Genomic DNA, 26,640 nt, shown 5'->3' with positions numbered 1-26,640 from the left:
TTTGTCAGGTTATGAAATTCTCTCTTTCACATTGGCCTAGATTGCTGCAGGTCAGCCCAATGAAAGGCCACATGCACTCACTCTGAGTAAACAAACAGTAACGCAGTGACAAGGACAGGCAGCGAGCAAGCTCAAACCCTCACTGCCCAGAACCCCGGCTACCTGACCACGCCCCTCCACGGCTGATGGACAGCCGCAATCACCAATTGTAGCCGCCAGCGAGCGGAAGAGGGTGGGTCGGAGCTATGACTTCACAAAGGGCGATGTGAAGGTCCTGCTTGTGGACATCCCGGGCTCTGCGAGTGTTTACGCCGCGGGCGCTGCTTCGCAGCTGCAGGTGAGGCTGTTACTCTGTGTGCTCTTCGCGATAGGGGTCCCTTCTCAAATTGCACATTGCGCTCTGCGCTCCACGCGAAGAGCCTCGCTTCTCAAGTCAGACATTGCTCTGTCTGCGAAGGCGATCACTTTTCAAATTGCGTTTTGAGCTTCCTGCGAACACGGAAAACCAGACTTCCCTACATTAAGCTGCATCCACCATAACTATCCGGCTTTTAAAAAGATCCACATGTATCCCCCTTATAGCTGTCAGGTCAATGACAGACTGTGAACCTTGAACTGAAGACAGTCGCTAATGCCTATAGAACTAATCGTGACCGCAACCTTTCCCTTATCGTTTTTGAATATACGTGCGGTTTAATTATTCAATTAATACAAGAATGGAAGTTAGTAACGACTGTTTGTTTACTTTTAGAAATCAATGACCATGCAGATTGACAAGGGACTGCTGTCTCATCATGTGCACTTTGACAAGAGACTCATGATGGGAGGGCAGTCCCTTGTCAAAGTGCATGGTCACCGATTTCTAAAAGTAAACAAACAAGGAACGAAGAACAGTCGTTACTAACTTCCATTTTTGTATTAATTGAATAATTAAACCGCACGTATATTCAAAAATGATCAGGGAAAAGTTGAGGCCACGATTAGTTCTATAGGCATTAGCGACTTTGTCTTCTGTTCGCACAATATTTCACTGTGGGCAGTTGACAGGACAACATTGTGAGGTGTAAGGGGGGGCGTCTGTGAAATTTTTATAAAGGCTGATAGATAAGGTGGATGGAACTTTAATGTAGAGAAGTCTGGCTATCAGTGTTCGTGATTTTGCAGAGCAGGTCTAGAAAAAGATGCAATAGATTTTATCAAGGTGCATCCCTCGCGGTTCTATACTCTTGTATTCTATGGGTCTCTGCTAAACACTCTGATATATATGAATTGCAGTTGAAGGACCATCGACTCTGAAAAGAGAATCTGCAAAAGAGTTACAAGAAATATGATAGTTGAGGTTGGATAAAACTATTAGAAGAACAGAAAATGAACTTAAGAAAACTCAAGATTCTGACATAGCTTGATGGGATAGATGCTGAGAGGATTTTTCCTGTCCTGGAGGAGTTAAAAACATTTACAGCACAGTTTAAAAATAAGGGGTCCCCATTTAAGAGAAAGATCTGGAAGAATTCAATCTCTCACAGAATCATTAGTCTTTAAGATTCACTTCCACAGATAACACTAAAGCATGAGTCCTTGAATATATTTAAGTAGGAAGGGAGTTCAGGTTTATGGGGGCAGTTCTTTGGTCTGCCCCAAAACTTGATGTCTTCCAGTCCATGACTTTGACCAAGCTGCAGACTGCCATTTTCCAAGATCTCAGACTACCTGCTGAGTGACTGACCTAAAGCTTGGAGCAGAGTTTAGATCAGAGTGGTGCTGGAAAAGCACAGCAGGTCAGGCAGCATCCGAGGAGCCAAGAAAATTGATCTTTCGGGCAAAAGCTCTTCATAAGAAATAGAGGCAGGAAGCCTCCAGGGTGGAGAGATAAATGGGGGAGTGGGACTGGGGAGCAAAGAGTACAATAGGTGAATGGGGGTGGGGATGGAGGTGATAGGTCAGAGAGGAGGGTGGAGCGGATAGGTGGGAAGGGAGATTGGCAGGTAGGACAGGTCATGAGGACAGTGCTGAGCTGTAAAGTTGGAACTGGGGTAAGGTGGGGGGAGGGGAAATGAGGAAACTGATAAAGTCCACATTGATGCCCTGGGGTTGAAGTGTTCCGAGGCGGAAGATGAGGCGTTCTTCTTCCAGGCGTTGGGTGGTGAGGAAGCGGTGGTGAAGGAGGCCCAGGACCTGCATATCTTCGGCAGAGTGGGAGGGGGAGTTGAAATATTGGGCCATGAGGTGGTGGGGTTGATTGGTGCGGGAGTCCTGGAGATGTTCCCTGAAGCGCTCTGCAAGGAGGCGTCAAGTCTCCCCAGTGTAGAGGAGACTGCATCGGGAGCAACGGATAGCTTGGAGCAGTTTTATCAAATGCAAAATGGGGGAATGTCAGAGCCTAATGTCCTCTCACTGTAATGCATAGACTGAAAACTGTAAAACCTCTCAGGCACTATGTTTGAGGAATGTTATAAATGCTAACTGGAAAGGTAATGAATAATATGCAATGCTGAAAAAAGCTGATAGTTGCTGCACTTTAGGTAAAATCTGAACAGCTATGTAATATGCTTTGTAAATTTTATAAATAAAATATTAAATAATTTTGGGGTAAAAATTCTTAACTGACCTGTGAGTAATTAGGGCTGAATGGTAAAATCTGGCCTAGCGAGCAGTCCCCACATGGGGACAATGAAACAATTCTAAAAGGAGTACAGGAGCAGACAGAATAAGCAGGCTTGTGGAGGGGGTTTCACAAGGTGGATGACTCTGTAGCCCACGCCTTCAGGGGAGAATATCCTGTCACTTTGACAACCACAAACAGACTAAGCAAAAAGTAAAATGTGCCAAATAAAAATGGAGGAGGTGGGAGGAAGTAGTTGTATGCCCATTGTACTTTCGGTTTTGATGCATGAGAATATATAGTTACGGTGTGTGTGTGCGTGACTATGTAAGCCACTCCACACACCGGCTACAGTTGGGAAGGAGCATACAGAAAGTGTGGAATGCCCTGTAGTTCCCTACCAATTGATAAAGTTACTCAATGCTAAACATATAAACACACAAATTGCTTATTATCGAGCTGTGGACGGTGTATTTGTGTAGAGATTATGATTGTATATATGATTGTAGAGATTGTTAGGTTTTGCCTTAATCCAGTGTTTTTTTTATATTTTCTAAGTCAGGAAGCCCTTGGTTCAAGCCACCTCTTTCGTGCTGAGGAAAGGCAAATTAACACAGGAGCTAACTTTCAGGTGGAAATTAAACAAAAACAGATCTCTCATCTCTGACAACTGCAGCAGATGCCTTGGTATTATCTGAAGAAGTGCATTAAATCAAAGAATTGTTACTATGTAAAAGGGGGTTATTTGGTCCATTGTGCCTTCTCTAATCCTTTTACCTAGCGCCAATCTCCCAAGCGCCACAGCACCAGGGACCCGGGTTCAATTCCAGCCTCGGGCGACTGTCTGTGTGGAGTTTGCACATTCTCCCCATGTCTGCTTGGGTTTCCTCCAGGTGCTCCAGTTTTCTCCCACAATCCAAAGATGTGCAGATTTGGTGAATTGGCCATGCTAAATTGCTCATAATGTCCAGGGATGTGTAGGTTAGATGCTTTAGTCAAGGGTAAATATAGGGTCAGGGGAATGGGTCTGGGTGGGTTACTCTTCGGAGGTCCAGTGCGGACTTGTTGGGCAGAAGGGCCTGTTTCTACACTGTAGGGATTCTATGACAGATCTTTCCCCATGTCCCTGCACATTATCTCTGTTAAATAATCATCTAGTGCTCCCTTTTGAATGCTTCAATTGAACCTGCCTCCACCATATTTCTGGGCAGTGCATTCCATATCCAAACTTGTTACTGTGTGAAACATATTTTCCTTACATCACACTTGTTTCGTTTGCACATCACTTTAAATCTATGCTGTCTTCTTCTTTTGTTTACTATTATGAGCAGGAACCTATCTACTTTGTCCAACAAGCTCATGAATTTGCAAACCTCTCTAAAGTGTAGTGTGCGAGTCAATATTTTTCCCTCAGCTAATGGCACTAAAGATTATTTGGTCAGTCATCTTTTTGCTATTTGTGGAAAGTAATTTCAAATAGGAGAAAAAACGTTTCGCGGTTGGAGAAAGTGCGACTCTCGTGAGCTCTCACCAGCTTCAGATTGTTCCTGAAGGAAGGAGACAGTTCATTTTTGGTGACAGCACTCCTTTAAAAGGGTTAGTTGACATATTACTCTTGTGGATTCCACCACTAGTCTTAGAAAAGTGATTGGACTGCATCAATCCTTGAATCTTCAATTGAAAGTTTGAGAATAGGATCATAAGAAGATGTAGTAGCAATACAACATTCAACCCATCAAACGTGCTTGGTCAATAAATAAAAGCATAGCTGGTCTGAATTTGGCCTGACTCCATTTTCCTGAATTTGGCCTGACTCCATAAACCTGTACTTGCTTCCAAATCAAAAATATTCTTAATGACCCATGCTTTGCTGCTATCTGTGGAAGTGAATCTTAAAGACTAATGATTCTCAGAGAAGGAATTCTTCCAGGTCTCTCTCCTAAATGAGAGCTCCTTGTTTTTAAACTGTGCTGTGAATTTTTCAACTTTCCTCTCGGACAGGAAAAATCCTCTCTGCATGTATCCCACCATGCTCTATCTGAATTATGTATTTTTATAGATCATTTTTTGTTCTTCTGATAGTTTCATCCAACCTCAATTATGATATTTCTTGTAGAATGGGGATGCCCATGCCATGTGGCAAGATTAGTATCGTTAGCTGCACAGACTGGTTACAGGCAACTGTGAGTAACTCTTTTGCAGATTCCCTTGGCCTGCCAGCATCAGCCCTATCCTTCAAAGTCATCCCCTGACCTTGTAAATCTAGCTCTCCAGCTCCTCACTGAAACCCATGACCATGGACATATTTGGCCTCTCTGGTATAGTGGGACTATCTGCAGACCCAGCAGTGTTCACCTGTCCTAGCTGGCATTATCAGGACTAGAGTTGCTATCCATTATCCCTCCTATAGTATAAATTTTAGCTTTTTTGTGTTTGTCTTAATAAGTGCATGATGAAATTATTTGGTAATATATCTCTCTTTTCAGCGGTAATAAAATATGGTAAACTTTTATAATAATAACAGTAGTAAACTATTATAATGTTGGGTAACTATTCTTAATTGACCACTGAAAAACTGGCATTATTCTGAAAAATGTAGGGATGATTATCTGATTGACTGTAAGACACAAGAGCAGGAGTACGCTATTTGGCCTGCTGAATTTACAATCAATAAAATCTGATTATCCTCAACTTCATTGTCGTGCTATTCCTTCTTAACCCTAGTTTAAAAATCTATCTATCTCAGCATTGAATATACATAATAACTCAGCCTGTACATCTATTCATGGAAAAAAAATCCCTGGATTCACTGCTGTGTGACAGAAGAAATTCGTCCTCACCTTTGGCCAAACCGGGAAACTTCTTATTCTGAGGTTATGCCCTCTGGTCCTAGCCTCTCCAATAAGTGACAGCATCCCATTTATCCTCCCTGTAGTCCCTACCTTCGTCTGCACTAGTTTCAAGCACTTTGTAACTGTTGAGCAACTGCAGAGGCCGTAGCTCCTCAAATGCAGTGCCTGGGTCCACATACCGAGCTTCCCTGCAATCACACCCTCCTGTCCCTGATCACTAACTAAAGTTTTCATTTTGCCAAATGAGGGCCAAGACTGGCTCCTGGAGCAAAGTGTTCAAGTAACTTTCTCCTTTCCTGATATGGTGCAACGTCTACAATTCAGACCCGAACTCCTCAACATGGAACGAAAGTTCCTTGAGCTGTAAACAAAATTCTACATCTTCCAATCCAAAATCATTTATTGCTGTTATACTAATTCCATCCCATATGAACAACATGCAAGTTGGATGTTGTCTTATTGTCAGTTGTAATTATTTAGTTGTGCATACAATAAACAAAACGGAAGCAAGCTTCTCAAGTTTTCATTTGTGTTCCACTTCATTAGGTTTAAGTTGAGTTTACTTTACCATTTACGTTTGCATTATTTCAGTATCAATGGTTTTCTTTGATTTCCACACAGGGGTTTGTTTTCTGAGAACAATGAAGAGGCTGTTTCTTGTTGAACCTGTGGTTGCCCTATACACTCTGCCTAATTTGGCAGACGAACTCTTAATGCAGCAATATATTTATCGTAGGATATGGACAAGGGAAACTAACAGCAGCTATGTTCAGAATGAAAATAATTCTTACTGCTACCAGAACCACAGTGACCCAGTGTACTTCAAACAAGAGGTCAGTGTTACTAACGGATCCCCTAATAACTTACAAAATGCAATTGTAAATCACTTTCCAGAATAAAAGCTATATTTGTCATTGCAAGATGTGGCACCTTCTTATTAGTAATCATTTTAAAATGAAATTGTTTTAATTAAACAATCCATCTTTGGTTAGAAAATGGGTTATATGTAAAATGAAAACAAATTGAAGTTTACAATACAAAAACAGAAGAAGAATATGCACTGGAGTCAGTATAGCCTTTGGGTGCAGACCACATGACAACCAAAGTGGAGAAGACTCACACTTCAGAACTAACCACATCCCTAAACAAGCTGTTATCCTTTGGCCATGACATTGGTATCCACCCAACAAAGTGGCAAATTGCCAGGTACCCAATTACTTGTGTCATCAGCAAGTAACCTATTAGTGCCCAATCAGTTTGCCTTAATTTATCAATAAAATGATCAGAAGTTTCACTGACAGTACTATCAAGCAGCAAGCACTCACTGATAACCTGTCCATTAATGTTCAGTTTTGGTTCTGCTGGAACCACTTGGCTCTGAAGCTCATTACGGCTTTGGTCTGAACATGAACAAAAGACATGAACTCAAGAATGAGATGTAAGTGTCTGCCTTTGACATCAAAGAGACACGTTTAGCTCAAAGGAAAATGGTTGTGGTTGTTGGAGGCTTATCATCTCATGTTGTGATAGTAAATAATGTGTACTGAATTAATTGGAGTTCTTTGGAGAAATAGCATATGCTGTGGATAAAGGGGAACCAGTAGATGTATTTTACTTGGATTTCCAGAACGCCTCTGATAAGGTGTCACATCATAGGTTATTGCAGAAAACGAAATTTCATGGTATTGGTGGTAACTGAGTGGATAGATAGAAGATTGGATGGCTAACAGCAAACAGAGTAGACCTAAATGTTTTTGTTTTTTTGTTGGCAAGATGTAACAAGTGCTGTGCCATGATGAATCAGTGCTTGGGTGTCAATTTCTTATATTTTGTCTGAATTGACTTGGATGAAGGGACCAAAGATATGCTTGTTAAACTTGCTGATGACACAAAGATAGGTTGGAAACTAAGTTATAAAGTGGACATAAGGAGGCTACACAGTGATAAGTAGGTATATTTGAGTAGTTAAATATCTGGCAAATGGAATACATTGTGGGGAAATGTGAAAGTCTCCACTTTGGCAGAAGGAATAAAAGTATACATTATCTCATTGATGAGAGATTGAGGAACTCTGTGATGCAAAGGGATCTGACTCTCAAAGTGCATGAGTTGCAATTTGTTGGTATATACAGCGTTACTAGGAGAAAGTGAGGACTGCAGATGCATATACAAAGTTACAGAAACTTCAACAAATAACCAGGAAAGGGAATAGAATTTTAATGTTGTGCGAGGGGATTGTAATTAAAGATAAGGAAATTATGCTTCAGATATACAAGTGAGACCTTATTTGGAGTACTGTTTACAGTTCGATCGCCTGATTTAAGGTCAGATGTAAAAGCATTGGAAGCAATTGTGATATATTTTATTAGACTAGCATCTGTAACGAGTGGGGTGTCTTATGTGTAAAGGTTGGATGAGTTAGGCTCATCCACTGGAGTTTAGAGGAGTAAAAGGTGACCTGATTGAAACACATAAAATCCTGAAGGGTTATGATAGCGGATGTGCAAAGGATGTTTCCTTTTGTGGAAGAGAGGGTCAGAGATGCAGATAGTTTGCTTCTCACCTGAGGGTCATGAGTATTTGGAATGCCCTTCCTCAGTAGGTAGTGAAATGAGAGTCTTTGAATATTTTTCAAAAACCAGGGGAGATAAGTTCTAGATAAACAAAGGTTATCAAGGTTCAAGAGACCCTGTGGCTTGCTGATTCTCCTAGTTTGTAAGTTTGTATGCCCTTGCCTCTATCATGAGAAGTGAGAATGTTTGCTGATAATTACACAATGTTTAGCTTCATTTGCGATGCATTGGATACTGCAGGGCTCCATAACAGCAAGACCTGGACAATACTTATGTTTGGACTGATAAGTGACAAGTAACATTCATGCTGCTCAAGTGCCAGGCAATGACGATAAAGCGATTATAGATTGGTGTTTCACTTGCCTGAGGCTTCTTTTGCGTATGGATGGGCCTGGTATTGTGAACTGTAATGCTTAAAAGGCTTTGGTGAAGTCTATGGTGAAGATACTTTCATAATACAATTAAGTAGTTCTAGGATCTTGATTAAGAAATGATGAAGGAATGGTGTGATATATCCAAGTTCTGGGTAATGTGTGACTGAGAGGGGAACTTGGTAGTGGGAAAGTGTTGAGAGTCTGCGAGGTGCTGCAGAGATGCCTTGTGGACTTGTTTTGTTGCAACCTGTTGAAAGCATGGATTGTAGCCACAGTGGGAGAGAGTGTTGATGTTTAAACAATGAATGAAATACCAGTCATATTGTTCTGTATGCATTGGTTTTCTTAAGTATTAGTTATATCTATTCGGGGAAGATGGAGAGTATAATCTCACACTTGTGACTCTTGCTAATGTTGGAGATTGGGTGAATCAGAAAATGAGCTTTGACCAACCTCTGACCTGCTCCAATAAGGTCAGGGTATTTTTCTGATAGCTCGTATTCATATTCTGATCAGTAATGATCACCCCACCACCCTTCTCAGTATTTTGTTGGTGAGGATGTTAATGATCACCCCAGTTATTCAATGTCAATTGGGGAGTGAACAGTACTTGTCACGAATCAAAATGTGTGGCTCTGGAAAAGCACAGCCAATCAGGTAGCTTCCGAGGAGCAGGAGAGTCAATGTTTCGGGCATAAGCTCTTCATCAGGAATGCGGGGGGCCAAGAGGACTGAGAGATAAATGGGAGGGGGTGAGGCTGCAGGGAAGGTAGCTGGGAATGTGAAAGGTAGATGAAAGTGGGGTGAAGGTGATAGGTCAGTGGAGCGGATAGGGGGGAAGGAAGATGGACAGGTAGGACAGTTCAAGAGGTGCCAAGTTGGAGGGTAGGATGCGGGACAGGTGGAGGGAGGGGAGATGAGGAAACAGGTGAAATCGACATTGAATCCTTGTGATTGGAGGAGGAAGATAAGGTGTTCTTCCCCCAGTTGTCATGTGGCTAGAATTTGATGGTGGAGGAGGCCCAGGACTTGCTTCTTCTCGGTGGAGTGGGAGGGGGAGTTGAGGTGATCAGCCACAGGGCAGTGGGGTTGCTCAGGGTGTGCATGTATCCTGGAGATGCTTTCTGAAACGTTCCACAAGTTTGTGTCCTGTCTCTCCAATGTTGAGGAGACCACATTGACAGCAACAGACACAGTGGATGAGATTTCTGGATGTGCAGGAAAATCTGTGCCGGATGTGAAAGGATCCTTTGGGGCTTTGGATGGGGGTGAGGGATGGGTGCAGGTTTTACAACTCTTGCGATGGCAAGGGAAGGTGCTGGCACGTTTTGGCTCTGATCCCAGCATCTGCAGTCTTCACTTTCTCCCATTACTTGTCATGAATCAACCCAAGTCATTGCCGTCCAGCCAATGACTAAAATCTGACCTTATGTGTAAAGTTGTCTTGGGTTTAGAAGATCACAGTGTGAAAAATATGTCCAGGTTTCAATGATGTACTCACTAGAAAAAATATAGGTTCCTACTGATCACTTTTTTTATTTGTTTGTGGGATCTGGGCATTGTTGGCTGGGCCAGCATTGACAGCTAATCCCTATTTGCCCTTGAGAAGGTGGTGGTGAGCTGCCTTCTTGAATCGCTGCAGTCCACTTGCTGTGGGTTGACCCACAATGCTGATAGCGAGGGAATTCCAGGATTTTAACCCAATGACTGTGAAGGAACAGCGATATATTTCCAAGTCAAGGTGGTGAGTGGCTTGGAGGGGAACTTGCAGGTAGTGGTTCCCAAGTACCTGTTGCCATTGTCCTTCTAGGTTGAAGTGGTCGTGGGTTTGGAAGGTGCTGTCTAAGGATCTTTGGTGAATTTCTGCAGTGTATCTAGTAGATAATACACACTGCTGGATAATACGGTGATGAACCAGATATTTCAGGCTACAAATCACATATCAACCTTGTGAAGAAGTAAATTAAACTGAAACAAAAGCAAACAAATATGATATATTTTATCATATTATTGTATAAATAAACATGTTGCACTTATATGGCACCTTCCCTCATTAGCTACATGATACAACAGTATATTTATGGACATTCAAAGTAAAACAAATCTCTGCCTTAATTTTAATGTGATAATCAATGATTTCTTCCTAATATTTTTATTAAAGATCTTCTGGCCTATAGGTGTTGGAGACCAGACATAGCCGGAAAGATATGTCAGAGCACCTCTCAGAAGTCCTGATGCACTGACTCCATGGACATTGCCCAGAAGTTGAAATTCTGATGAGCAATTACCCTGCCCCCCAGGACCCTGTGAAAATGTCTCTGACACTAAGCTAGTATGGAAGAATTCAGACAGTTCCATCTTCCTTACCTGGATAGTTACACCCAAAAGCGTTAGGTAGAAAAATTCTTATGTAACACCTGGGTAGCTATACAGCTGACATCCCAATTACTCGTTCTGAACCGCTTAACTTCTCAACTCTCTTCCCCCAGCATCACAATCGGGCTCCCCTCCCAACCCAACTCAACTACCACCTCCCACCAACCTAATTATTCCAGCTCCCATCCCACCTCCTTCCCAACTTGCCTTACCCTCTCTCTATATATAGTAAGCTTTGGTATATTCAAACTCCTTTGCTTACCAAAATACGACAGCAATTATCACTGGAAACAAAGTGGGCATGGTTTCTCTGTGCTCCTCCCTCTGATATTTGCTACACCGAGTTCAGTCTGAAGGACTTGCCAATGGAAGATCTTTAGAAAAAATTAGGGAAAAGATAAAAGTGTGATTTTCTTTGAGAATCGGAAATAGGATTCCAAATTGTGATTGGAAGCTTTGAGCTATTTTAAAAATTACCAAAGTTTGGTGTCACTGATTAAGAATACATAAATAGCATAAATAGTGATGGAAGATAGTTGCTGAATTTAATTGAAATGTTTAAATATTGTTTAAAAAGGTTCAATTGGTGATTTTCTTTGATATGTTATTCACTTTCTTTCCTTTAGGTGGTCCAGAGATTATCATCTCACTTCTTTATGTACGTGACTTTGATTCAGTTCCTACCCAACTTCATCGTTACCTTCATATTGGGCTCGTACAGTGATCACTACGGACGCAGATTATCTCTCCTCCTCCCTACTATTGGGGCTCTGATTAGCAGCCTGGCTTTTTTAGCAATGACCTACTTTTCTTGGCCTATTCACTTTCTTTTTATACCCGTTGCACTAAGTGCATGTTTTGGTGGCTTCACAACTGTGTTTGGAGGAGCTTTTGCCTATGTAGCAGATGTGAGCTCTAGTGAGCACAAAAATATGCGCATGGCATTGCTGGACATGATCGTTGGCCTAATGGGTGGTATCGGGACAATAACATCTGGATACTTGTTAAACACATTAGGCTTTAATTGGTTATTCTTGATTGCCTCATTAATTAATTTTGCCAATGTTGTGTATATCATCTTTTTCCTTGATGAGAGTGTCCAAGTGTCAAGAAATGAGCAAAATGAAGGATCAGGCAATGGAAAATTCCGAGAAATATTTGCTGGAATTTTAAATCTATGGACTAGTTCTAATTTTAGAAAACGTGTTCAAATTAGTCTCATGCTTCTTACTTTTTCAGTCTATGCACTTGCTTCATTTGGTTCTGGTGGACTTTTTACTCTTTATGAATTGAATGCGCCTCTTTGTTGGAATGCGGTACTTATTGGATATGGCTCTGCAACTGGACTAATTACATTTCTTACGAGTTTTCTGGGAGTGGCTCTATTTTCCCGCTATCTTGAAGACCATTTTATCGTTCTTATTGGGACATTATCCTTGGCTGGAGGAATGATCGTGGCTGTCTTTGCCACTACTACACTGGTCATGTTTCTGGGTATGTTAAGCTTTAATATTCTTTAAATTAAATGTGACTGGAATTAAGTATTTACATAAATAAATCAATCAGGATGGCTAATCATAAAGGAGTCAAATTTCAAAATTTCATTAAAGTAGTCTCAGTTCTATTATGAATCCAATTATTATGTAACTGCTTATAAATTATAAGTTGGGGGGTTTAAACAAAGCCGTAATGTTATAAGTATTATCGCAAAACTTCAAACTGCAAATTGAATGTTAAAATAATGCTTATTCATATGGTATCCACATAACTCCAAACAAATTGTTTTGGAATGGGCAGTCGTTGCAAGTTGAAACTTTGTTAAATGACACAGAGAACAGAGATTGTAATAAATCTCAGAACAAAAGACCAGATTGAATTATATTTTCACTCTGTTATTAGTTCATTTTTTTAAACCAAAACTGACTGATGATATACTGGTTAATCTCACTACTTAACTGTAATTGGGTAAGTATTTATAAAAACTAAAGAATTTGGCAGAAGGAGGAGAAACAATTTAGAGGAAATAACTTTAGTCAAGCAATGGCAGAGCTATATAAAGCACACAGTAAACTAATGATTATCATTGACCAAAATTGAGTTCTATTCATTTATTGCAGCAGTGAGCTTCATTGGACTGATAGATGACATGCTACTACTTGAGAATATCTGGAGTAATGTCAGATTCTAACGAAAGTAAACTCTAAGAACAGCAACTCTTCTTCCAATTCTTCTTGTAGTTTTCTGGGTTCAAATTTGAGTTAAAATTTTCAGATCAAATCCTCTACCATCTTTTTGTTTTATATTGCTGGTTTTGCTTGTGGTCATGATTCTGGTGTCTCATTTCCACTTCCTGTATACATGCATTTCATTTTTTGTTACCTTCTATCTCTTTTATATTCCTCCATTTTGTTATCAATGATTTTCTCGTATTTCCACCCAATAGTATACCTTCTCATTTGTTCTAACTTTCTCTAGCTTCTCCCTGTGCTTCTGTTCCAGCATCTTTCCATCTACAAAGGATGGCAGTGAAAGTATCTATTTCTGATGGGTTGTCTTCATGTGGTGAATATATGCTATTGGTTGAAGAGGTCAATTTTAGTGGCCAATCACAAGTGCACATAAAGCTATCAGGTGCCATTTTGGATTGTTGTTTTTGATATTGGCATTCACTGCCCTTTTAATCACTAAATGTATCATATCTCAAACTTCTTCCAATTTTCGGTCATCAACCAGAACGCTAATTCTGTTCACCTCAGTAAGTGTTTCCAGATTCATCAACCATGCTGGTAGCATTTTTTTCTTTTTTTGTTTGCTTTTCATCTTTTCTGTCTGTTTCCCTTTTTGTCTCATCACTCCTTCATTTTTGTCTTCTCATACTCAGATTTTCCCTTTCACTCATCCCAGAAGGCTCTTAGGTCAGTAGGGTTTAGATGGGCCAAATGCATTTCACCATCAATGATATTATGAGCTTCCTGAATGCTAACTCAGATATGCTCAATTATAGCCTGAATCAAAGATAAAAGGAATATGAATGCAGTGAATGGAAAGAGTGAATCTCACCAGGTATTTGAAGGAAAAAAAGTGAGCTATTTTGGATTGAGATGAGAAATTGCTTCACCCCAATAGTGGTGAACCTTTGGAATTCTCCATCACAGAAAGTAATAGAAGCCATAACATTGAATGTTTTCAAAAAGGAGTTTGATATATTCCTTAGGATTAAGGGGATCAGAGGGTACAAGGAGAAAGCAGGAACAGGGTACTGTGTTGGAAGATCAGCCATGATCCGAATGAATGATGAAGCAGGCTTGAAGGGTCAAATAGCCTACTGCTGCTCCTATTTTCTATATTCCTGTGTATGCTGCAAGATGTCCATATGTCAATTTTATGTTTTAATAGATGCAAAGCAGATACACACACAAATTTAATTTAAAGGGATGATTGTTAAAATTTGTAGTAAGCATTGTGACCAGAGTGAAGCGTTTTAACATAGGCACTTAAGTAATTCTAGTGAAATCTGTTGGGTAGCTTCTCCAGACCATATATAAGCTTCCTTAATTTAGTCAGCATGTCCTCTCTAATGGATTCACCCATCACTTTGATTGATGAGTTTTCAACAAGTGAGGAAAAAAATGATCAATTTAAGCCTAAGTTCATGAGACTTTAGGCCAAGTCTTGATTTGCGTAACTGATTGCAACTGATGACTCTGAAATCAGTGTTTTAGCAATGGTTGTCATTGGCTTTGTGCTTTGCTTGCTTAACCTGAAGATATTTGGCTCTGCTCTTCTCAAATATTGAATTTGTTTGATGACAGAATTTTCCATTTGGTTTTGTTCAAAGATAGTTTTTTTTCCCCCTAAATATATTAGAATCTCGCTTTCAGGCTCTGAGAGTGCCTTTCAGATTGTCTTTACTTCCAATCTGAAGACTCCAGTTGTGTGGGTTCCTGTGCTCAACTGCCTTTGAAATGCAGAAATCCCTTATGAGAGCTCAAAATCCCAGCTAAGACAATATTAATCAGTACCACAATAATAACTTGTACTTCTATTGCACCTCAAACGTAATAAAATGTCACAATGTGATTCACAGAAGCTTTATTTAAAAATAATTTATAAGTTTGCTTTGTTGTTTAGATACATTGTCATCTAAACATTTGCACCACGTGTCCCAAGCAAGGGGTCAATTATATAAAGAGATATTAAAGCAAAGCACCAAGAGCTTGGTCAAAACATAAGTTTAATCAAACATCTTAAAGGAAAAAGATATGCAGAGAAGCAGGAAGTGTACTGCCTTGGTAATTGAAGGCACAGTTGCTAGTGTTGGAATGACTTGAAATCAGGGATGTTCCAGAGTTCAAAATGAAGCAAATGCAGACAGCTCAGAGAGCTATAAGGCTGGACAAGACAATGGGGTTAGCGACTTTGAGCCACAGATTGATTTGAAAATGAGTATGAGTATTTTCAAGTCAGATGTTGTGTAACTATGAGCCGGTACAGGTCAGCAAGCAATATAATAGTGAAAGACCAGGATTTACTTCAGGTTGGACAGGAGCAGCAGAGTTTTAGATGACCTTTGCAATGCACAGAAATTGAGAAGCCAGCAGTGTATGTGTAGAGTCAAGTTCAGAATAGTTGAATAAATCCCAAAATTTTCACAAAATAAGTAGTATAAGATATTTTAATGAGGTTACAATGTATGTATATAATTGAACAGAAGTAAGATTATGATTTTTGAAACTGCACAATGAGTATCATCTGGTGTCTGATCATTGTTGACATTTTTTTTTACAGTGAGACTGGTTTGTCTTTTTGCTGTCATGCCACTCCCTGTCCTACGATCAATGATGTCCAAGATAGTCTCACCTAAGGATCAAGGTCAATTATTTAACATACTTCATGCGTCACATGTTTTGTGTAGTTTGTATCAATAAATGCATGGGACATGTTGGTTTCCATTCAGAGGCGTGTGGATATTGTGGTAATAATAATTCTGAAACTATCTTTGAAAGTGATAGTGCCTAGTAGAGTCTACATATGTGCCATTAAACAGGGGAATCTATAAGATGTCATTTACGCTTATCTGGAAGATGCACTTCTGACATTGCTCCCCAAAAGCTGCAAGTGAAGGGAAATTCATTGAACCAACAAAAGTTTCCTTTCTTAAAATTATTAGTCTCACTGTAAGGGAAATTAAAAATTTATATATTCTGGTCGATGTGTAATTATGTTCGTAACAAAGCACTGAGTTCATAATTATTACAAAACAGCTTCAAGGAACCTGGAAGGTGAATGGCATATTTGTTAAATATCATAGAGTCATACAGCATAGAAACAGGCTCTTTGGCCCACCATGTCTCTACTGACCAACAATCACTGAATTACACTAACTTACATTTGTCTACATTGGTCCATAGCCTGCTATACCCTGGCATTTTAAGATGCTTTTTAATGTTATGAGAGTGCCTCCATCTCCCCGTCAGGCAGCACATTCCATTTTTCTACTACTTGCTGGGTAAGGTTTTTTACTCCGATTTTATCTAAACCACCTTAAACTGATGCCTTTGGTCTTAAAAAAGTCTGCTATAGGGAAAAGATTCTCACAATCTACTCTGTCTGTGCCTGTCACAGTTAATATCTCAGTCAGGTTTCCCCTCAGCCACCTCTGCTCCAAGGAAAACAAGCCCAGTCTATCCAATCTGTCTTCACAACTGAGACTTTTTATTGCAGGCAACATCCTGATGAGTCTCTTCTGCACTTTCTCCACTGCAATAATGTCCTTCCGGTAGCATGGTAATTATAACTGCATATACTGCATTCCATCTGTGGCATGACCAGTGCCTTATAAAGTTTTAACAAGATTTCCTTGTTCGTGAATTCTACATTCTGGCTAATGAAGACAAGCACCTACATGGCTTCTTCACCATCTTGTCTACCTGTGCTGACACCTTCAGGGAACTATGGACTTGTACACCAAGGCCCCTTTGTTCCTCAGTACTCCCTAGGCACTGTTGTGTATATCCTTCCTTTACTAGACCTCCCAGAATGCATCATCTCACACTATCACAATTAAATTCCATTTTTGCAATTTACCTATTGATCAATGTCAGATTGTAGCCAGAGTCCATTCACCTCACTATCAACAACATGATAAATTTTCATATAATCTGCAAACATACTAATTATACCTCCTTGACATACATAATAAGCAACAGGGGCCCCAGTACTGATTTCTGTGGTGCACTGCTGGTCACAGGCTTCAATCACAAAAACATTGCTCCAGCATCACCCTTTGCCTCATATTTGCAAGCCTGTCTTGAATTCAGCTTGCTAACTTGTTGTGGATCCCATGAGCTCTTAGCTTTTGGACCACCCTTCCATGTGGAACCTTGTCAAAGGCCTTACTGAAGTACATGTAACCACATCAATTGCATAACCCTCATAATTTTGTTTAGTCACCTTTTCAAACAACTCATTACAATTAGGCAGGATCTCCCTCTAAGAAATTTGTATTGACTATCCCTGATAAATCCCTACCTTTCCAAGTGTTGACCAATCCTGCCCCTCAGAATGTTTTCCAATAATTTCTGATGCCAGACTAACTGGTCTGTAATTTCCTGGCCTATCCTGCTGCCCTTCCTGAACAAAGGAACCAGGTTAGTTATCCTCCAGTCATCTGCTATTTCACCTGGGCCAGCGAAGTATTAACTCCTTGCTCACTGGACTTGTTTTCTGGTCCTGTTTTCAGGATGCTATAGTTGTCTGTACCATGTGAGTAAATGTAAATTTTCAGTGTTAACAGTAAACAGCTGCTTTTACTCACTCCAAAGTCATACACACTCTGCCAATAAGTTCTGGATCAAGCACATATGTCACATATGAATCATGTAAAATACAGAGTCCTGCCAGGTCAGAGAAAGTACCAAGCATAAATTACTTTCCTTGTCAAGCTGCATAGAATATCACCGATAAAGTTTCAGAAACCTGATTAAACAGTTTTACATAGATTGATGCCAAGTGCAGAGTAGGAACCCAGCATTACCTCCGTCCAATGAAAAACATACTTTAACCTACTAAAATCTGTAGAATAGTACACTGACCTCAGTGTGTGTTTGCAACCTATTTTTGCTGTCTAAACAGTAAGGATGATTCGGTGTTGGACTGGGGTGTACAAAGTTAAAAGTCACACAACACCAGGTTATAGTCCAACAGGTTTAATTGGAAGCACACTAGCTTTCGGAGCGACGCTCACAATCACCTGATGAAGGAGTGACGCTCCGAAAGCTAGTGTGCTTCCAATTAAACCTGTTGGACTATAACCTGGTGTTGTCTGACTTTTAACTTTAAACAGTAAGGAGTATGCTATGTTTAACTGTGCCATCTGCCTATCCTTTTATACGTTTTATCATAAGAAAATGTGCTGCATAATTACAATATATCTATAGCTTGACGTTTTAGTTTTAAATATTTAATTTTGTTTGACAGTATGGTGATTAGCTTCATTAAATAAAAAAGTCACTGACATACAGCTTTAGATCCTGGAACATATATTAGAGGTTTGGCTATGTGCTGCATATGATTTTTTCATTTCTTGATGATAAATAAATAACAAGTGTATTTGCTATGCCTCCTACTTGAGGAAACTCTATGCTAGGAGCACAGTTTTGTAAAATTACTGCCTTTAGGTAAGAAGTAGCACTATCTTGATGGCTACTGTTGAAGCCATCGGGAGCCCTTTAGATTAGATTAGATGAGAATCCCTACAGTGCAGAAACAGGCCCTTCAGCCCAACAAGTCCTCACCGACCCTCCGAAGAGTAACCCACCCAGACCCATTCCCCTACTCATGCACCTATCACTATGGGCAATTTAGCATGGCCAATTCACCTAACCTGCACATCTTTGGACTGTGGGAGGAAACCCGAAGCACCCAGAGGAAACCCACACAGACATGGGGAAAATGTACAAACTCCATGCAGACAGTCGCCAGAGGCTGAAATTGAACCTGGGTCCCTGGTGCTGTGAGGCAGCAGTGCTAACCACTGAGCCACCATGCTGCCCCAATGACATCATGATCCAGTGCAGAAACTTCTAGTGGTTTTTTTTTATCCACAAGGCAAACAGGCCAGTCAGCCTAACTGGATTATGCCAGTTTTATATTCAGAGTACCTTCTCCCTTGTTCTATTTTTCACAAAAGAAAGTTGTTTTCTGTTGAAGAAGTAATTACAGTGAATTAGTGATTTTTCAAGAGATTCTTTCTTTGTGCCATCATTAACATAGTTTTATTCTTCATTGTTCATTTACAGGTGTTCTGTTTGCCTGTGTTGCTTGTCTTGAAAATTTAAGCGCTACCGTTTCCTCCATAGTTTTCAATAATGTTTATGCTGCCACCATCCATGGATTTACAGGCTTCAGCTTTATGCTGGCAGCTTGTTTATGCCTCATTCCAATTTGTATTATGTGGTAAGTTCTAGTGTGATGTATCTGAATCAGAGGGTCTTAGAACACAGAAGGAAGCCAGGTGACCCATTGGCTCTTTGAGAGAGTTATATAATTAGTGCCACTCATAGAGTCATAGAGATGTACAGCATGGAAACAGACCCTTCAGTCCAACCCGTCCATGCCGACCAGATATCCCAACCCAATCTAGTCCCACCTGCCAGCACCCGGCCTATATCCCTCCAAACCCCTCCTATTCATATACCCATCCAAATGCCTCTTAAATGTTGCAATTGTACCAGCCTCTATCACTTCCTCTGGCAGCTCCCTTATTCTTTTTTCATTTTCATGCAAATGTTTCCCTTTAAACTTGGTATTGTGCCAGCCTCCATCATTCTTCCAAGTTGTGTATTCACAATGAAACAACTGGTTTTTTTCTCAAGTTTTCTTAACTCCTTTTTGTGCTTTTTATCAATTATCTTGAATCTGTGCATTATGGCTATTTACCTGCCTGTCAATCCAAACATCCCAATAGAAATTACATCCACTTTACATTTTACATTCATATATCAACATTTATAATAAAAGCTATTTATTTATGTTTGAGGATGGGAGCATGGCTGACCTTTTTAGCATTTATTGCTGATCCCTAATTGCCTTTGAGAATATAATAGTGAGCTGCCTTGTTGTGGTGGAGATACCTCCTGTTCAGAAGGGAGTTCCAGACTTTTGACCTGGGGACAATATAATTCCAATATAAACAATGCTGTGTAACTTAAAAGGGATGTTGCAGGTGATCAGGCAGCATCCGAGGAGCAAGAGAGTCAATGTTTCAAGCATAAGCTCTGCCTGATGAAGGGATCTTGCAGGTGACACTCATATGCATTACTTTCCTTGTCATTCTCGGTGCATCAGATTGTTAGTTTGGAATATACTGTCAAGTGACCCTTTATGAGTTTTGCTCCCCCGCCTTCCCCAAATAATCCCATGTCTAATTTTTTTTCTTTACCTCATGTGGAGCTTTATCAAAGCTTTCTGAATCTCTGGATAGACCACATCCAAATTTCTCTTTATTTATTCTGTGCTTTAAAAATTCCAGATTTATTAAATATGATTTTCCTTTCTTAATCCATATTCACTCTGTACTGTCCTACCAGTATTTTCTAAGTGTCCTGTCATTAGATTCTTTTCCTATAGATTCTTACACTTCCCCTATGACTAATGCTCAACCAATAGTTCTGTAACTCCTTGTTTCCTTTCTCCCTCTTTACTTAAGTAATGGGCTTACATTTTCCGGCTTGCAAGCAGCAGAAACCATTCGAGAGTCTAGAGCATATTGAAACATGGCCACATGCATCAAAATTTCCACAGCCACATCAACCAACAGTCCCAGATATAGATCATCAGGTCCAACAAATTTATGTATTTTAAGTCCCTTTAGCTTCTCCAGTATTCATTTTTAAAACTAATATTAATATCTTGAAGTTGCTCAAAGGCAATGCTTAACCATTTACCAATTTGCCATTCTTGCTTAGATCAAGGATTTGTTGTTCTGATTTACTTTAGCACATGACACAACTTAGTTCAGGGCAAGTTTTGCATTGGTAACATCCAAATGAAATTGTCTGGAAACTTGGAAGAGTGAAAAATGCTTCTCTAAATAATTGTGATTTGCGCTGGAATTGTTGATTGGCAGAAGCTCTACCCCAGCTATTTTTAATATTTGAACTTGAGGTATTGTGAAATTGCTTTATCACTAACAATATGTTATATTATCTGCTCTTTCAGTTTCTTATTCTGGTGGAGGCCTCAAGAGGAAGATTATGCTGGACTGTCAACCAATGAAGACAGCAGTTAGTTCTCATGCAAGCTTTGGTTATCTTGACTGATCATTTTCAAAGCCTCTCCATGTGCCAATCTATTTGCTTGTTCATATTACACAAAAATAGGATGTTTATACAGTTTTGCATACAATTCAAAACTGAGATTTCGAGCAATACCATTATTACCACTAGGTAGTAGGTACTCACAGTATCCAATACGTATTCAATTCAATCTAGTCTGATTCATTTAGCACTACCCCTTTCAAAGAGTATATGAAATTGCTGAGACAGAATAATTAGAATGTGACCAAAAGCCGAATGCTAAATGTTGGAATTCTCAAACCAAAACTGCAATAAGGAGAGAAGGTATCTTAGAAAGGGCCTCAAACAAGGCTTTGTGGGTAGAACTTAGGAAGGTTAAGGGGGTAGCTATTTGACTGGGATATATATAGGCTCGCAAAGAGTCAGTGGGAAATAGAGGAACAAATAGGTAGAGAGTTCAGAGGTGTGCAAGAGTAATAATCGGGTATTTATACTCGGGGATTTTATCCTGTCCAACACAAATCAGATAGTCATAGTGTTAAGAGTTTGGAGGTAGCAGATTTCTTGAAATGTATCTGGGGGATTTTTTTAATCAATATGTAGAAGGCCCAACGAGGCACAGTGCAGTGTTGGATCTGGTTCTGGGGAAAAAAGCCGGACAAGTGTTTGATGCGACAGTGGGGGAGTATTTAGGTGATAGTGACTACAACACAGTATGGTTCAAAGTTGTACTGGACAAGGAAAAACATGGTGCGCAAAAGCACTAGATTGGGAGAAGGCAGCATTTATTAAAATAAAGCAGGATCTGACCACCAGGCTCTGGGAACAGCTCCTTCCTGGGGTAGGGGGGTGGCCTTCAAAAGGGAGCTGGGAAGATTATAGGTCCAATATGTACCCTTTAAATGGATACATGTACCCTTTACATAGGAGCAATACGTTCAGAGAACCCGGGACGTCTAGGACAGTTCAGGTCTGGATAAAGAAGAAGAGTATTGCTTTCAGCAAGTCCAAAGGAAGCAATTCAGCTGCAGCCATAGAGAAATACAGGAAGTGCAGGAGGGGACTCGGAGCAGTTAGAAAAGCAAAAAGGGGGCATAAGGAAGGACTTGCAAACAGGATTAGAGAGGATACTAAGATATTTTATAAGTACTTAAAGGGAAGAAGTTAACCTGGGAAAGAGTAGGGCCCATTAGGGACCAAGGGGAGAATCTGTGTGTGAAGCCACAGGATGTTGGAAGGGTGTTGAATGAATCCTTCTCTTCAGTCTTCACTCTCGAAAAGGAGAATGTAGATACGCAATTCAGGAAAAGGGACTGTGAGGAACTTGCACAGTTTGACATTGGAAATGGGGAAGTATTGGTGGCTTTGTCAGCCTTAAAAAAACAGATAAATCCCCTGGCCTGGATGAATTACATCTCAGGCTGCTGTGGGAGGCGAAGCAGGAAATTGCAGGAGCTTTGACATAATGTTTAATTCCTCTCTGGCCAGAGGGTAGGTGCCAGAGGACGGCTAATGTGGTTCCACTTTTTAAGAGGATGGTAGAGATTAACCAGGAAATTACAGACCAGTGAGTCTCCCATCAGTGGTAGGAAAACTACTGGAGAAAATTCTGAAGGAGTGAATTTACACCCACTTAATTAGGAATAGTCAGCGTGACTTTGTCAGAGGGAGGTCATACCTAACAAATTTGTTAGAATTTTTGAAAATGTGATCAAGTGTGTGGATGAGGGAAGTTCACTTGATGTAGTTAATATGGACTTTAGCAAAGCTTTTGACAAGGTCCCACATGGGAAACTGATTGGAGAAAGTTGAAATTGAGAAAAACTTGGTGAGATGGATCAGAAACTGACTTAATAATAGGACAAAGGGTAGTGGTAGAAGGCTGTTTGAGTGACTGGAGACCAGTGTCCAGTGGTCTACCACAAGGATGGGTACTGGGACCCTTATTGTTCGTTACATACATAAATGATATATTTGAAAATGTGGGGGGATTATTAAGGATATTTGCAGACAACATCAAGACTGGTAGAGTGGTTAATAGTAAAGAAGATGATTGTAGGTTACAAGAAGATATAAATAGGTTGACTAGATGGGTAAAAGATATAAATAAGTTGGTCAGATGGGTAAAAGATATAAATAGGTTGGTCAGGTGGGCAAACAATTTTTTTATTCATTCATGAGATGAAATTGTTCACCGACAAGAACAGCATTTGTTGCCCGTCCCTAATTGCCCAGAGGACAGTTAAGAGTCAACCACATTGCTGTGGATCTGGAGTCGCATGAGGACAGACCACGTAAGGATGGCAGTTTCCTTTCCTAAAGGACATTAGTAAACTAGATGGGTTTTTCCAACAGTTGACAATGAATTCACAGTCACCATTAGACTCTTAATTCCAAATTTTTGTTGAATTCAGATTCTACTATATGTCACAGTGGGATTCAAACTCTGCTTCCCAGAACATTACCTTGGTCTCTGGATTAACAGTACAGCAGTCATACCACTTGGCCATCACCTCCCTGATAAATGCAAGGTAATGCACTTTGGAAGAAGAAACAAGATGAGGGAGTATTTAGTGAATGGCAGGACATTGGGTAGCTTAGAGAAAGAGAGGGATCTTAGGGTAATTATTCACAGATCCCTGAAGTCGGCACAGCACACGAATATGATAGTTAAGGCATTTGGGACACTTGCTTACTTAGTGTATGCAATTCTAGTCATCTCACTCCAAGAAGGGTGCGATTGCACTTGAGGAGGTACAGAAGGGGGTCACCAGGATGTTGCCTAGGATGGAGAAATTGATCTATAAGGAGTGACTAGACAGGTTTGGTTAGTTTTCTTTAAAGCAGAGAAGACTAAGGGGGGATGGAGGTATATAAGATCATGAGAGGTGTGGACAGGGTTAATAGATAGCAGTTGTTCCTCTTGGTTGAGGGTTTGATCACAAGAGGACACAGTTGTAGGGTAAAGGAGCAGCAAAGTCAGAGAGAATTTGGACAAAAAAGCGTTTTTACTAGAAAGGTGGTGGGAATCTGGAATGCGCTGCCTGGGAAAGCAGTGGATATTGGAATCCTTACAACCTTTGAAAAAAATATTTGGATGAGTACTTCAAATATCATAATATTCAAGGATATGGGACACCTGCAGGAAATTGGGATTCACGCACTTTTAGTTGTAGTTATGTTGGTACAGACTCGATGGGCCGAAGATATGAATCTATGGAAAAACAAGCCAGTCTATTTTATACAGATGTGAGGAAATTTTCTATGTTACATTCTTCTTAGAAAATGGTTTTCAATTAATTGTCAGAAGGATTGGGTAGTGAGGGAAGGATGTTTGAGCACTTTGTTTCACTATACTGACTGATGGGATTTAAAAAATCTATTTTTAATGGGTTTTACGCACTTTCAACCCAGTTTCAGAGGATTAAACAACATCTATATTAATTGAAACAAAGGAGCAGAAGTTTTTGATTTTTTGCATGGAATTTTAAATGAAAAAGCTGCTAACAAATTTATCAAAGTCACATTTATGCAAATGTGATTTGGTGAACATTAAATTGATTCAATCATCAATAGGATCAATACCCTGAAAGATATATCCATCATAAACTGGTTGGAATGACCTTTTTCATTTGCTCTGCCTCCTATTGATATACTTCCAAATATATTTCCATACTGAAAAAATTGCATATTATACCATTGTTAATTTATTAATAAATCTTTAATTGCCAAAAATATACATGTAAACAATTATTTAAAAATTCCAACTTGAATGTTACAGAGTTTACAATAGTCTTCAACTTGTCCCATTACAATATGTTCCATTTAATGTGATTTTAATAGATATAATATTTAAGAGGAGGCAATAGCATAGTGGTAATGTCACTGGACTAGTAATCCTATCCTCAGGTTAATGTTTGGGGGAATAATATGAACTCAATAAAAAAATCTGAAATGAAAAGCTAGCCTAATAGTGGCCACTGTTGTTTGTCATAGAAACCGTCTGGTTAACTAATGCCCCTTGGTCCATATGTACCACCAGACCATTGCAATGTGGTTGACTCTTAACTGTCCTCTGAGCAATTCAGGATGGATAATAAGTGCTGATCTTGCCAGTGACACCCCTATCCACTGAACAAATAAAAACAAAATTCCAAAATGCATTTAGGTGTACAGTCTGAGGGTGAAAACAATTTAAACTCGAAATTACAAGAAGTACAAAAGATTTTGCTCAATGCACAATAATGTACCTTAAGTTATTAATGAATATTTTTAAATAGCTACAGTCACAGCATGGACTTAACTTGTAATCTTTTTCAAGTTCAGAGTTCACAATTAGCCAGTATTGTACTCATTGCCACAGCTTACTGTCAATCATGTTACTCTTTAACTCAGCCATCACCAGTGTGCATCCTTGACATAAATATTTACTAAAAGTCAAGAATATAAATGTGTTTCTTTGTCCATCATGTTAGTAGAGGGACAAATTCCAATTTCAGACATCCAGTGTTAATGTGAACAATTTTCTAGCTATGTGTAGAAATAGCATTGCTCAATTCCTTCTCCAAATATTTATTCAGTTTTGTTTTCAAATCCACTATTGAATCTGCTTTCACCAACTTATCAGCCAGTGTATTCCACATCCTAACCACTTATTGTGTAACAATGATTTTCCTCATGTTAAATTGTGTTACTGTTTTGATAATTTTTAGGTTCACAAAATAAAACAATATTTACTGTGTTATAATGCCATGTTGTTCAAATGTAAAACATTTATTCTTTTTACATTGTTCATCATTTCTAAATGTGAACAAGTTATGAATAGTTTTAGACAAGTAAATAGATAAATGTTCTTCAGAATGTAAAACATTTATTTTCAAGTTTTCAGTATATTACATCTCAGCAAGTAATTTTAACAGTAACATCAAAAATACTTTTATTTCACAATTGAGGAGTAAATAACTAAGCTTTAGAGGTCAAGTGTATGGTTATTATGTATGATCAATGTTTGTTAACTACAGAATTAATATAATTTAAATGTAATATTAAATGCTTCCTGAGAATATAAATGTGTGCTATTTCTATCTTAAACTTGAACTTTTTAATTAACTCCATATCAGTTTGGGGGCAGCCTATTCTGGGTTCTGTGGCCAGTGGGTATCAACCCTCCAGTTATTTTGAAACAGTTTCTTTATATTCATTCTATTTATACCGCCCGCAATATTAAACTCCACCATCAAATCTTCTTCCAGACTTGTCTGCTGTAGGTAGTACAGCTCCAGCATCTCCAGACTATCAAAGTAACTCTAATCTTTCATCCCTTGAACCATTTTAAATAATCAATACTACACCCTCTGCAAAACTATCACCTTCCTATTGTGTAATGCCCAGCAGGTATGTTATTCCAACTAGGAACAAACAATCGCTTGATGAAGGTTAAATTATTGTGTTTAGTGTTGAGTGTACATGTGCTGCAGGATAAATTCAGGTCTATTCCTTTAATATTTTTAAAAAAAATTTCATGTGAGTGTTGCTAGCATTGCCCTTAAGAGGATGTGCAACATG

General features: G+C 39.5%; 1 protein-coding gene across 6 annotated transcripts; it reads left to right on the top strand.

Annotated features, from left to right (window-relative positions):
* Positions 1 to 250: 250 nt before the first annotated feature.
* LOC122550773 (lysosomal proton-coupled steroid conjugate and bile acid symporter SLC46A3) lies at positions 251 to 26,144 on the top strand. 6 transcript variants are annotated; one of them, XM_043692017.2, is made up of 7 exons: positions 269 to 337; positions 3,161 to 3,289; positions 6,076 to 6,287; positions 11,404 to 12,271; positions 15,566 to 15,649; positions 19,078 to 19,234; positions 20,999 to 26,144. In XM_043692017.2, the coding sequence occupies exons 3-7, from the start codon at positions 6,096 to 6,098 to the stop codon at positions 21,066 to 21,068; spliced, it is 1,371 nt and encodes a 456-aa protein (XP_043547952.2). In that variant the 5' UTR covers positions 269 to 337; positions 3,161 to 3,289; positions 6,076 to 6,095; the 3' UTR covers positions 21,069 to 26,144. The 6 variants fall into 6 exon arrangements, with proteins under 6 accessions (XP_043547953.2, XP_043547952.2, XP_043547958.2 ...); XM_043692019.2 differs by having other exon boundaries at positions 285 to 337; positions 3,165 to 3,289; XM_043692018.2 differs by lacking the exon at positions 3,161 to 3,289 and having other exon boundaries at positions 251 to 337.
* Positions 26,145 to 26,640: the final 496 nt, after the last annotated feature.

Source organism: Chiloscyllium plagiosum, unplaced genomic scaffold (genome assembly GCF_037043375.1).
Source record: "Chiloscyllium plagiosum isolate Xiang-an unplaced genomic scaffold, Cpla_swu_hap1 HiC_scaffold_6, whole genome shotgun sequence".
NCBI lineage: Eukaryota > Metazoa > Chordata > Chondrichthyes > Orectolobiformes > Hemiscylliidae > Chiloscyllium > Chiloscyllium plagiosum.
Note: the sequence above shows the minus strand (reverse complement) of the source record. Positions and strands in the feature narration are given on the sequence as shown.